The sequence below is a fragment of the Gigantopelta aegis genome, chromosome 10 (genome assembly GCF_016097555.1).
Source record: "Gigantopelta aegis isolate Gae_Host chromosome 10, Gae_host_genome, whole genome shotgun sequence".
NCBI classification, from domain to species: Eukaryota; Metazoa; Mollusca; class Gastropoda; order Neomphalida; family Peltospiridae; genus Gigantopelta; species Gigantopelta aegis.
This window is the reverse complement of record NC_054708.1, coordinates 77,945,578-77,959,266: the sequence shown is the minus strand read 5'-3', so window position 1 is coordinate 77,959,266 and position 13,689 is coordinate 77,945,578. Positions and strand designations below refer to the sequence as shown.

Sequence of the window (13,689 nt, the reverse complement as noted above, 5' to 3'; positions counted from 1 at the left end):
GGTACTCCAGGTTTTTGTAATACCCCAATATGCATTTTTTTAAATTCTAATGGTTATCGAGACGAGTTCGTCTATTTTTGGACAGTATTTCCCAGTTTAAACATCACAGATTTCAGCTTCTCTCTGTTATACTTGTAGTGTGTTTGTAGATTAACTAAACTTAGTGTCCACTTCCATGTGCAGAAACTGGGGTCTTTCCCTTTAATTAAGCAAAATAATTGCATGTAATAATTGATATTTTGTTAGTTTCTACAATTTTAGTTTGAATAGATTATTTGGTAAAACTGACTGCTCACCCAGAGCTAGCCCTGGCATTTTCTGATATTACAATCATAAGGACAAAAAGGAAGAAAGAAATGTTTTATTTAACGACGCACTCAACACATTTTATTTACGGTTATATGGCATCAGACATATGGTTAAGGACCACACAGATTTTGAGAGGAAACCCGCTGTCGCCACTACATGGGCTACTCTTCCGATTAGCAGCAAAGGATCTTTTATTTGCGCTTCCCACAGGCAGGATAGCACAAACCATGGCCTTTGTTGAACCAGTTATGGATCACTGGTCGGTGCAAGTGGTTTACACCTACCCATTGAGCCTTGCGGAGCACTCACTCAGGGTTTGGAGTCGGTATCTGGATTAAAAATCCCATGCCTCGACTGGGATCCGAACCCAGTACCTACCAGCCTGTAGACCGATGGCCTGCCACGACGCCACCGAGGCCGGTAGGACAAAAAGAAGAAATTTACATATTTTAAAGGTGTAAGTCATGTGTAAGTTAACGGTAAAAAAAGTGGTAATTACTACTTGAATATATTTTGTGCTGCCTAAAAACTAGATTCTGCAGCTTTAACTTTTCTCCATCTATTCTGAGTACAATATTCGAAAAAAATCTATTCTGAGTACAACATTCAAAAACATCTATTCTGAGTTCAACATCTGAATGACTGTAAACAAAGTAGGTAAAATGAAAGTCCTTTCTCGGTCTTTCAGACTCTTTCACCACTACACAAACATGATAAATTACAACAAACATTACATTCTGAATACAACATCTGAATATAACTGAACACAATTAAACGTACGTGAAATGAAATTAATTCTCTGATTTTCGCCATAACTTGACTCATTTCACTGATACACAAAGAGGATAAATCATAACATACAGTTGAATCCCATTGGCTCGAACCTTGTCGGTGCTCAAGAAAGTGTTCAACCCATTGGGTAGTTCTACCGAACCATTCGATCAACATCGGACATTTCCGTAACATCAGTTAGAAAGTTGAATTAGATACAAATTGTGTAATACATGTAAGTGCACTAAAATAAAATAAATAAATGGCAAATTCTTAGTCTGTATTTACATGAATTTATTACCAAACAATTTGAATATTTCAACAATAAAAAACCCAGCACTGTCCACTTTCCAGAAATGTAGTCGTTTTCAAAGTAACGCTTTATGCTGAGGCCCGTTTGTGCACTAATTGTTTGATTGGTATCACGGTTCATCTAACAGTTGCGGTAACACTAGCTGTACTTGAAAGATCATTACCGATAGTCGCTTAACAAACAACATGACAAGTGTGGTAATGAAATGATTGCATGGCTAGTGTTGCGATTCCCCGATTCATCTATGGCTGTGTCATTAAATAAAACATTTCTTTTTATAGCTTGTTCCGCCTAAATAATTAATCCGAAGGTTGTAATAATCAACTGCACAAGCGCAGCAAGTGTTAGTCCTGTTTGGTGGTTTACCATTTGATATTTGATGGATCACAAGTTCAAGGGAAATATAGCTATTAACACAGATGGGACCGATAATTTAGTTTGAGCAAAGGCTTATAGTCAACCCTGGATGTGTTCGACCCTTCAGCAGTTAATATAAGGGTTTACCGAACAAAAAACTCGGCACCTCATTTTTGGTTTCAGCGTTGCAGTGTGTTCGACCCTTCCAAGGTCGAACCGACGAGATTCTACTGTATATTACATTCTGAATACAACATTAAAAAAATTGAACACAACGTATCATTTCATTTCGCTTTCTTTTGCCAAAACTTTCAATCCATTTTACTGATACACAAAGAGGATAAATTATAACATACGTACATCACATTCTGAATACAACATTTGAATAACATATTTGAAATGAAATACATTTCTCTGTCTTCTGCCATAACTTTCAACCCATTTTACTGATTTTACTGATACACATATATAGAATAAATTACAACATACATTCTGAGAACAACAATTGAATAAGTGAAAACAAAGTAAGAAGGAGAAATAACATTCATTTCTCTGTCCTTAACAATAACTTTTAACTCCTTTCAGCAGTCCACATTAACAGGATAAATTATAACATACAACATTCTCGACTTCGTCAAAACGAGGTAGGTGAAATGAAATTCATTTCCCTATCTTTCACTGTCACTTTTGACTCCTTGCCCCACAGCCACTGCCCTAACCCTGATCGTGACCGGTTAGTCTGTGGGAACGCAGAGTCCATAGAATCGGAACTCATCTCTGGAACTGGACACATCCTTTTGGCATGTTCCTGCTCAGAGGAAGCCACTGCTACAGAAGCTGCTGATGCTGCCACAACCTGACTCTTCCCGGCCATCACCAACTCCTCCTTCATCTCTCCTTTTCCTCCACTAATCTTCTCAAAGTTGTCCATCGATGAAATTCTCACCATCCTTCGCACAATGTGCGGAGAGGAGGGCTGGGACTGAGAGGTCCGGCCGACAGCCTTCTCGTAGAGCTTGGCTATTGTCTTAGAGGAAGGAGATGTCTGGTCACTGCTGTGTGGGGCCTGTGATGCAGCTTGTGATGCTGATGATCTGCCGGGAGTCACAGCTGTGAGTTTGCTTCTCAAGACCTCGTCACTGATAGCATAACTTGGCTGCCCGACACTGGCGTGGATATTCCCGGGCTTGTCGGAATTTACCGGAGATGGTCCTACTGGTGAGAAACCCACAACTGCTCAAATTGAAAACATAAACGTGTTATGTCAAAATATAATATGCATGTATGTATTCAATATCAGTATTACATTAATCTTGAGCAGATACATGTAAAGGCGACGTCACATGATACAAGTGCCTCGTATGAGAATAGTCAATTGCATAGCAATTAATTGATGAAATTATAAAGTTTATCTTGTCATATAATCAACTGGCTGTTCTCGTGGCTATTTTCATATGAGGCACTTGTGTCGTCTGGCATAAACCAGGTTACCAGGATATTACATAGAGGTTACACGTTTAAGGGAATTTGCTCGTGCAAGGCTTTTGGACTGGTATGCATATTCAACGATATATAATGAAAATTATTGCTTAATATCAACAAGTATATCATTATATTTAATTAATAAAATGGTTAAATGTGACAGCTATTATATATAAAACGGGTTCAGCCAGTTTGTACCATCCGAGTGAATGGTTACGTAATACTTAACGCGGCATGTCAGGAATTAGGAAGAAAGGAAACGTTTTATTTAAAGACGCACTCAACACATTTTATATACGGTTATATATGGCGTCGAACATATGGTTAAGGACCACACACAGATATTGAGAGAGGAAACCCGCTGTCGCCACTTCATGGGCTACTCATTTTTCGATTAGCAGCAAGGGATCTTGTATATGCACTATCCCACAGACAGGATAGTACATACCACAACCTTTGTTACGCCAGTGGTGGAGCACTGGCAGGAACAAGATGTCAGGAATTAGTCTTAGAACTGAAGAAACAAACGTACAGGCATGTATCACAATGTTCTGTAATAATATCCATCCCAGTAAGCCAGCAATAAGTATATATTATTTTTCAATTCAAAATAAACCACTATTGTTAAAGTGTTGAAATACTTGTAACTGTATCATGTTTTGTCCATGCATTAACCTACATACTGAAATGATAAACTGAGTGTTTTGTTAGTTAATAGGTCTATTCTTTCCGTGGCCGGCACCTGTGATTCCTGATTGGCAGGCAACCAGTGAAAGTTATTACTTACTGCTGTCTAGACACAAACAAATATGTGCCAGTATTATTAACATCACAAGGTATTGTGGGATAAACTGTCACCCCTAAAATGGTAATGGACATTATCAGCCGTCATGCGTTATTACTGTAAATAATTCTGTAAAACACTTGATTAAGTAGACTTCCCATCTAAAATCAAAGAACTGACCAATTACGTAGTCCCAAATGTATCAGAAAGTCCCTAGCCCTCACAAAAGCTTTGGCTAGTGACCTGTGTATTATATTGATACAGCTGATAATTTCCACCAGCCCAGACAACAAATTCACTAGCCGGGACCAATTAAGGGCTATACTAGTGGATTTGTTGAACCCTGCAGACACTGTCACTTCACTGGGGTTCTAAAAGTATGTTTGTCTGATGCTAGTAATCCATGTTTTTAGACAACAAATAATTATTTTGGACTTGCCTGATGGTCACTAATAAAAAAAAATTAAAATCATTTCTTTCAATTTAGCATTTTTATAAAATTAAAATGTACCATTTCACTACTGATTATTTAAACACCAGCAATTGTCTGACCATATCCAACATTAATCTACCTGCGTGTGTAATTTTACTGAGATCTAAGGTAACCAGTAAACAGGTAAATTAACAAGAATTCCACAGAATTGAATATTTCACTGACCGTTGCATCCATTAGATGTTCATCTCAGTGCATGTTAACAAAATTAAGTAAACTTAAAGTAAAACAATGAAATTTAAAAATAAAAGAGAGAGAGAGAGAGAGAGAGAGAGAGAGAGAGAGAGAGAGAGAGAGAGAGAGAGAGAGAGAGAGAGAGAGAGAGAGAGAGAGAGAGGGAGAGGGGAGAGCAAGGGGAAGAGAGAGAGGGAGGGAGAGGGAGAAACAAAAACCATTCACAAACCTGATGGTCCACTGGTATGAATGATTACTGTGTTCTTGTCCTCTTGTTCCAGAGTAGGGAATCTACTCTTCTGCGTGGCACTGTTTGGAGGTGAGTTTAGTCCTCCCGGTGGTGTCTGTGACAGCTTGAAATTGTCATCGTTGTATCGATCAAAGTTACGCAGCAATGAGAATACACTAGAATCATTTTGAGCCCCTCCAGGCAACTCTTTACTCATCGTGCAGCGGTCAGTTCACATAACACATTTCAAAACACCGGCCTGTAGCTGAATTTATGCAAGACCTGCAAGAGTTCTGAAAATGCATATAATTAAATGTACATGCAGTTAAACTCAGAAATAGTGTTTGCACTTATCACACATTCACTTAAAACTTTTTCAAATTGTAAATACATTTATCAATATCCAAACAACATATATACTATGAAAAAACATTTATTTTGGACATAGAACAATATTTGTTTCAGTCAATAAAATAAAATACCATTCACTTAAAACATGGTTAGCCATGTAGACTACAATCCTTAATTCCTTCTACTCGGCCTGTCAACATACCGGGGGAAACATTATTTTCATATACAGTCAAACCTGTCCTAGCGGCCACCTGTACTCAACGGTCACCTGCCTTAAGCGGCCACCTTTTTCCCTCCCAAATGATTTATAATGTAAATGCACCTGTAATAAGTGGTCAGTGGCCACCTAAATTGTATCCCAAATCGCTAAAAAAACCTGTATTAAGCGGCCACAGTAAAGTTTTACTATTATATAAAAGGGATTATTTTAACAACAGCGATAAGGTGCAGCAAATAACTCATCTTCACACATTCAGGAATACTAGTACCCATTCAGTCCTGACATCTCTACTGTATCAGTTATGAAAGTATGCCTCTGCCATGCATCTTATTGCCCCTAGGCAGGCTACGCTTGACATTTGTAGATTCACTTACTTTGACAATACACTGCATGGAGTAGGAATTAAATAATTAAATGGAAAAAGAAAACAAACTTGTTGAGAACGGTTAATTTAATACATTCCATTTGCATTATTTCTGAAGGAGACGACATGTCAAATGCTGATTTATAGTCAACTGTGAAGCACACATCTGTTGATTAGCAATACAGACGGTAAAACAAGAAACAACAACAAATGTTTTAAAGACTATATATGTGGCAACCTGTACTCAGCGGTCACCTGTCTTAAGCGGCCACTTTTATCTACTCCTTTGTGTTACCGCTTAAGACAGGTTTGACTGTACATTGTATCTTAACATCTAGTCATTCCGTTGTGACTGCCAATGAAATTCATTGTGTTCCAGGATTGTAGGTCTGTTACAAACAATCTAAAATCAGCCGGGTTAGTAAATATAAAAATACATTAGCCTACAGATATTATCACTATCCCGAGATTCTTTCCATCAAATTTTGTGAACATGTTTTTCCATATATAAAATAAACTATTTGTCAGCATGAATTTGTTTTGCAACTAACCAAAAAAGTAGTGTGTTTGGGGGGGAGGGTGGGACGTAATTCAAAACAAACTCACTCGAAACACCTCGGATGAAGTGTAAGTAAGAATCAAATGGCTGAGTTAATTATTGTTTCAAATTGGTCAATATCGGAAGTCATTGGATAATGTCACATAATATGATAAGAACGGCTGACATCATGGTAATTGTGTTTGTTTGTAATCCTGATTAAGTTTAACAAACAATTTATCTTAATTCTCATTTTGATATAAAGACCAAAAAAATAGTGAATCTCTTTTGTCTCGGAAATTAACAAACATAGCTGATATTGAAAAACCCACTGAAAATACTTCACGGGTACAAATAATAAAGAATGGTACGGTGATCAATATGGTGTAGGATATATGGTTAAAGACATCACAGATGATTAGATAGGAAAACCAGTTGCTGCCATGCAATGAACTACTCTTTCTGATTAGCTCTCATCTTTTAGGAAAGGAAATGGTTTATTTAACGAAGCACTCAACATATTTTATTTACGGTTATATGGTGTCGGACATATGGTTAAGGACCACACAGGTATTGAGGTAGGAAACCCGCTGTCGCCACTTCATGGGCTACTCTTTTTGATTAGCAGCAAGGGATCTTTTATATGCACCATCACAGCCTTTGTTATACCAGTTGTGGAGCACTGGCTGGAACGTGAAATAGCCCAATGGGTCCACCAACGGGGATCGATCCTAGACCGACTGCGCATCAAGTGAACACGTCCCACCCCCACCTTTTAGATGCAGCATATAGTACATACAGGATAGTCAGGGTTTAGACTGAAGCCCATAAAATATTAGTAATATGGCAAATTTGCTGAGAAAATCAACTGTCAAATTCATGTTTCATTTATCCAAAAAGCAAAAAATGGTGGTACATCAATAGATAAGATGATTTTCGAATTGGCATTTTGGCGATTTAGCAATGAAAAATATTTTCCAAATTCAACTTTCATTTGCATTTGGCAATTGAACTCTGGATAGTACATATTATGGCCTTTAATTTGTTATTCTAGTTGTGGAGCACTGGTTGTGATGAAAGAAAGAAATGTTTTATTTCATACCGCACTCAACACATTTTTAATTACGGTTATATGGCATCAGACATATGGTTAAGGACCACACAGATATTGAGCGAGAAAACCCACTGTCGACACTTCATGGGCTACTCTTTCGATTAGCAGCAAGGGATCTTTTATATGCACCATCCCACAGACAGGATAGTACATACCACGGCCTTTGTTACACCAGTTGTGGAGCACTGGCTGGAACAAGAAATAGCCCAATGGGTCCACCAATGGGGATCGATGCTAGACTGACCATGCATCAAGCGAATGCTTTACCACTGGTTTAAGTTCCACCTGCCTGGTTGTAATGAGAAGCAGACAATGGGTCAAAGAGATGAAGGTACGGGGATGAGGGAGATGGGATGGGGGGAGATCAGGTGAGGTGAGAATTAACATACTACGTTTCACATATATAATCACTAATACACACATTACAGGAAGAAACCTGACAGCAATAATGTTCCGGTTAAATATGTATTTGTTGACTGGTTTCTTCCTGTAGTGTGTGCATTAGTGATTAATTTGTGACATGATCGAAAATGACTGACGTAAATGTATTTAACATCAAACATAGGATTGTTGTTGTAATTTTGATCTGGAATCTTTGACTACCGTTTGGTAGGCAGAGATTGCACAATATTGAAAGAGATTGGTCTCTGACCTTTAGAGAGCGTGATAACTGAAGTCTGTCCACATGTCTGTTTTGTTTAGCGAGGTTACGTTTTACAGTTTAGTTTTAGCCCTATAATTAAGATTTTGATACCGTTTCAGCCAACGCTAGGTTCCGGTGTTTTCCAATTTCAAGGAATTTGGTTCCATTTTCACTATAATGCACTCTGTAAGTTATTCCCACCCGTTCTCTCTCCGTCCTTGATTTCAAATACGTAATTTCAAATTTCATGAATGAAAACAATGGTATCGTACGATCGTTGACCCGATTCAAGGACACAGACAACAGTCAGCTGAAAAAGAAAAAGTAAACAAGCACCACAAATGACAGCATTTAGCGTCTAGACGAATAGCTACCTACCAAGACGAGGTTGTCAGTGCTTCGAAGATGTTAAAACATATGTCACTTGCCAAATACGTATGCTACATTCAAGGAATGCATTTATGCGCCATTGCAGAGAGATAATTAATTTTGACAGATTTTTCTTTCTTTTTCCATTCAATGGCAAGGTCATCTAGATTGTTATAGTTATCTCCCATCACTAGGGCGCGTCGAATAATCGGAGATGGCCTCAGACCACAATTAATTTCGCTATATGTTTCTATATAGCCTTAGTGGCTATATCATGTTTATTAATATCAGAGGCCCGTGGATTTTTGTATGTACCTTTGCCTGCCTGGGGGACACATACCCTGAAAAGCTCTTTCTCCCAGCATATTGGTTTAAACAGACACACCCTCTAAACCAGGCCGGACTACTCCCATTTTACACAAAAAGCACTACTTTTGCATGGGCCGGAATTACCACAAACAATCTTCAATGTCAACAAGTTACACATGTTTACAAACTACATGATCTCCCCTGTCACTTCAGTCAAATAGTTGCCACTTCATAGCTGTCTGCCATGAAACAATCACAGTCCAACAGCAGACTACTTGCGCGGTCAAATTTCCGGACAACCAAATGGAAGATAACTGTAATCTGAGGCCAGATACCGCCTTCGGTGGTGTCGTGGTTAAGCCATCGGACATAAGGCTAGTAGGTACTGGGTTCGCAGCCCGGTACCGGCTCCCACCCAGAGCGAGTTTTAATGACTCAATGGGTAGGTGTAAGACCACTACACCCTCTGATCTCTCACTAACAACTAACCCACTGTTCTAGACAGACAGCTAGCCCAGATAGCTGAGGTGTGTACCCAGGACAGCGTGCTTGAACCTTAATTGGATATAAGCACTGAAATAAGTAGAAATGAAATGCTATTTTATTGCAGTATATCAGACACAGACGTAACTGGTAGAGAAAAACAAAACATGCAAAAAAAAAAAAAATTAAACAAGAAAACTAAACAAAACCACACCAAAAACCCCCTCCCCAAAGCCCCCGTGTGTATGTGTGTATGTGTGTGTGTGTGTGTGTGTGTGTGTGTGTACATAGTTTAACCCCATCTAAAGACCATCCCACCAATATTTTTAAAGACCGGAATATTTCCTTATTTTGTAGTAAAAACAATCCGGAATTAAGACAACCCCGCTATTACGGATTGTAATGCTAATGAATATAAATTTTCCCACACTGAACAATGTAAAAATAAATATTTCAATTTGTTTCCAACTACAACCCTAGCTTCTTTCTTCAATATGACACCTAAAGAGCAGTTTATTTTTATTATAAACATGAGGATTCGTTGTATTCTTTTTGTGACGATTGTTTGAAAAAAAATATCTGGGATAATAAATAGAATTAGGTTAATTACAAACTCAAAATCAATTATTATAAAATGTATGTCTCTCGTGAAATAATGTTCATGTCACTCACTATAACTCGTATAAAGTGAACATTATTTCACGAGGGGATGGGATTTAGCTCAGTCGGTTGAGTGCACGCGTCGCAGGATCGAACCACCTCGATGGATCCATTCAGCTGATTGGTTTTGTTCTCGTTCCAACCAGTGCACCACGACTGGTCAAAGGCCGTTGTATGTGCTTTCCTGTTTGTGGGAAAGTGCATATAAAAGATCCCTTTCTGCATTAGGAAAAATATAGTAGGTTTCCTCTGATGACTAGGCTACGTGTCAGAATTACCAAATTTTGACATCCAACAGCCGATGATTAATTAATCAATGTGCTTTAGTGGTATCGTTAAATAAAACAAACTTTTTAACTTTATGTCACGAGGGACATAAATTAGATAATAACTGGTAACTCGTTCAGTATCCTCTATATATTTCATGGTTGTGGATATGATGTAAATATCTTTATTACACCGTGGTGGCGAAAATACCGATGTGATGTGATATTTTAAACAATAGAAGCGACGTCACTGAACGCTTACATGGTAACGTCGACTGGTTTCTCGTACGCCAACAGGTTCATGGGTTATGTAACAGAAGGTTTAATCGTAGTAGCGATTGCCTATGGATTTTACAAACTATGGAATCATTTCTACCTTGATGATGAATATTTTGAGTCGCTGGCACCACCAGCAAATGTACGTAGTGACAGATAATATATCGAGGCGAGTGGTCTCGTCTATAAAATACTTGGTGCATACATAATTATACATATTGAGGGTGGGGTGGGATGGGGGTGGAGTGGGTAATGAGTTAACGCAGAGCAGTAATTAGTGACAACTGGAAGGAGTTTGTTCTCCTTCGACCCCTACCCCCATCCCCACCCCCTCCAACAAAAACACCAAAACAAAACAAAAACAACAATAATAACGTTTGTCATTTTAGTTTAGAGGAGCCATATATTTGTTGTCTTCGCAAGCCAAGGTAGTACTATATATTCCGTACAGTATACTGCATTTCGAAATGCAGTATGCTATATGGAATGGGACCTTGGCTTGTGAAATTATAATTCTAAAAAGGTTTTGACGAATTCGAAGAAGCCTAAAATGGTTTAATTACTTTCTGGACATTGGCCATTTATTGTTATTATTATATATAAGGAAATGTGCATGGATGGTCGTTAGGGGGCTTACCATTTATCTTACGAGAACTTGATTCAAACCGTATCTAGGCTAATATGTGATCATGGCCGTATCTCCAATAGGCATTTAGCAAAACTATTGGTTGATTGCCCTGCTTGTTATCACACAGAACCAACAGGTCTACTGCCGCGTCCTCGTGATCGGGCTGGATGATGCTGGGAAGACGAGGTTTACCAGAAGCTTCTGTAAAGGAAAAGACCGCACGGAACACCCAAGAGAAAAAACAACGGCAGTCTACGTCAACTCGGTCCGCTTGGGATCCACGCGTCTCGATATGTGGGATGGTACATAAATTATTACTTACAAGAAAACAGTTGCTACCATCTTCGCAAGCCATGGTATCATTCCGTATTGTCGTGTCTTGTCTTGTCTTGTACCATTCCGTATAGTATATGAATTGCAGTTTAATATACGGAATGGTACCGGTTGGCTTGCGAAGATGAATCGCTGCATGTCTGAAGGAGCGATAGGAACGGGGATTGTACTCTATCTCAAACACAAGCACTTGTGAACCACATAATTAAACCTAGCTGTAGACTGAAATGTAGGCTATTATATACACAAAAGTGAGTTTTAAAACAGCCGAACATTCCTTAACTTTAGTAAACGTCACGATGTTTTAAACTGAATTAAATTAAAATGCTAATTAAACCTGAACCAGTGGTCACTTCAGTGCATTATGGCTAATGCAAATTGGGTTTGTAATGGTCGCATAAATATAATTTAGTAAAATTTAATAACTATTGCATAACCACCTACTTAAACAAGCTAATCATAATATGTTCTTAGGCGCATTCTGTACATTTTTAAATAAGATATGTTATTTTTCTTTTTTAAACCAACACTTTACAGTCCTCATTTACATAGCTGAATATTCAGGCGCGTGTATATGAGTTTTTGCATGAGTATGTATGTGTCTAGATTGTGATTGTGGAATGCATCAGTAAAACACCCCCCTCCCCACCATCTCAAAGAACTTTAACGAACATGCATATATAGAGCCCGAGTACACTGACTGTAGAGGGCTAGACGGACATTTGGAAGGGATGAATATATGTCCAAATGTCCGCCTAGCCCTCTACAGTCAGATAATGGAGCTAATACATATACTGAACAGTACTGAACACCAGTAAAGTTTTTCCTTTTCCTTTTCATTAGTAAAACATGCAAAATTGAAAAGTATTCATATTGTATGCGCGCATAACATTAGAGTACTGAAATAATTTTCAAACTTTATCCTGTTCGAAAATAAAATTGGTTCGCCTCGAACCCTTTTGTATACGCGCCTGTTATTAAAAGAGAGACTCCTCTAATATTGGTGGCCAACAAACAGGTATCACATCAACCAACAGCACTTTAAAGTTTACACTTGTCTCAAAAATACAATGCAAACATTCGCCAGTTTGCCCTGCGAGGAGTGTGTGTGTGTGTGTGTGTGTGTGTGTGTGTGTGTGTGTGTGTGTGTGTGTGTGTGTGTGTGTGTGTTAAACTCCTCTAATATTGGTGGCCAACAAACAGGTATCACATCAACCAACAGCACTTTAAAGTTTACACTTGTCTCAAAAATACAATGCAAACATTCGCCAGTTTGCCCTGCGAGGAGTGTGTGTGTGTGTGTGTGTGTGTGTGTGTGTGTGTGTGTGTGTGTGTGTGTGTGTTAAACTCCTCTAATATTGGTGGCCAACAAACAGGTATCACATCAACCAACAGCACTTTAAAGTTTACACTTGTCTCAAAAATACAATGCAAACATTCGCCAGTTTGCCCTGCGAGGAGTGTGTGTGTGTGTGTGTGTGTGTGTGTGTGTGTGTGTGTGTGTGTGTGTGTGTGTGTTAAACTCCTCTAATATTGGTGGCCAACAAACAGGTATCACATCAACCAACAGCACTTTAAAGTTTACACTTGTCTCAAAAATACAATGCAAACATTCGCCAGTTTGCCCTGCGAGGAGTGTGTGTGTGTGTGTGTGTGTGTGTGTGTGTGTGTGTGTGTGTGTGTGTGTGTGTGTGTGTGTGTTAAACTCCTCTAATATTGGTGGCCAACAAACAGGTATCACATCAACCAACAGCACTTTAAAGTTTACACTTGTCTCAAAAATACAATGCAAACATTCGCCAGTTTGCCCTGCGAGGTGTGTGTGTGTGTGTGTGTGTGTGTGTGTGTGTGTGTGTGTGTGTGTGTGTGTGTGTTAAACTCTCTAATATTGGTGGCCAACAAACAGGTATCACATCAACCAACAGCACTTTAAAGTTTACACTTGTCTCAAAAATACAATGCAAACATTCGCCAGTTTGCCCTGCGAGGAGTGTGTGTGTGTGTGTGTGTGTGTGTGTGTGTGTGTGTGTGTGTGTGTGTGTGTGTGTGTGTGTGTGTGTGTGTGTGTGTGTGTTAAACTCCTCTAATATTGGTGGCCAACAAACAGGTATCACATCAACCAACAGCACTTTAAAGTTTACACTTGTCTCAAAAATACAATGCAAACATTCGCCAGTTTGCCCTGCGAGGAGTGTGTGTGTGTGTGTGTGTGTGTGTGTGTGT

General features: G+C 38.8%; 2 protein-coding genes across 5 annotated transcripts; one reads left to right on the top strand and one right to left on the bottom strand.

Moving 5' to 3' along the window:
- Positions 1–643: 643 nt before the first annotated feature.
- Positions 644–8,773, bottom strand: LOC121384508. Of its 4 annotated transcripts, none has more exons than XM_041514920.1 (3): positions 8,521–8,773; positions 4,913–5,205; positions 644–2,965 (listed from the first exon to the last, which is right to left on the bottom strand). In XM_041514920.1, exons 2-3 carry the CDS (start codon positions 5,127–5,129, stop codon positions 2,385–2,387), a joined length of 798 nt encoding a protein of 265 aa, XP_041370854.1. In that variant the 5' UTR covers positions 5,130–5,205; positions 8,521–8,773; the 3' UTR covers positions 644–2,384. The 4 variants fall into 4 exon arrangements, with proteins under 4 accessions (XP_041370854.1, XP_041370855.1, XP_041370852.1 ...); XM_041514921.1 differs by having other exon boundaries at positions 644–2,962; positions 8,521–8,772; XM_041514918.1 differs by having other exon boundaries at positions 644–2,983; positions 8,521–8,757.
- Positions 8,774–10,488: 1,715 nt separating this feature from the next.
- On the top strand, positions 10,489–11,458 carry LOC121382839. Its single transcript, XM_041512466.1, has 2 exons — positions 10,489–10,647; positions 11,261–11,458. Exons 1-2 carry the CDS (start codon positions 10,492–10,494, stop codon positions 11,441–11,443), a joined length of 339 nt encoding a protein of 112 aa, XP_041368400.1. The 5' UTR covers positions 10,489–10,491; the 3' UTR covers positions 11,444–11,458.
- The last annotated feature ends 2,231 nt before the right edge of the window (positions 11,459–13,689 follow it).

Bases quoted from the DNA above. Each gene is read 5' to 3' on its own strand.
- LOC121382839 (XM_041512466.1), top strand. From the start codon at position 10,492: ATGGTAACGTCGACTGGTTTCTCGTACGCCAACAGGTTCATGGGTTAT. The intron at 10,648-11,260 runs GTACGTAGTGAC...GTTATCACACAG, and splicing joins CGCTGGCACCACCAGCAAAT to AACCAACAGGTCTACTGCCG.
- LOC121384508 (XM_041514918.1), bottom strand. From the start codon at position 5,129: ATGAGTAAAGAGTTGCCTGGAGGGGCTCAAAATGATTCTAGTGTATTC. The intron at 2,984-4,912 runs GTTTGTGAATGG...CAATTTGAGCAG, and splicing joins TCATACCAGTGGACCATCAG to TTGTGGGTTTCTCACCAGTA.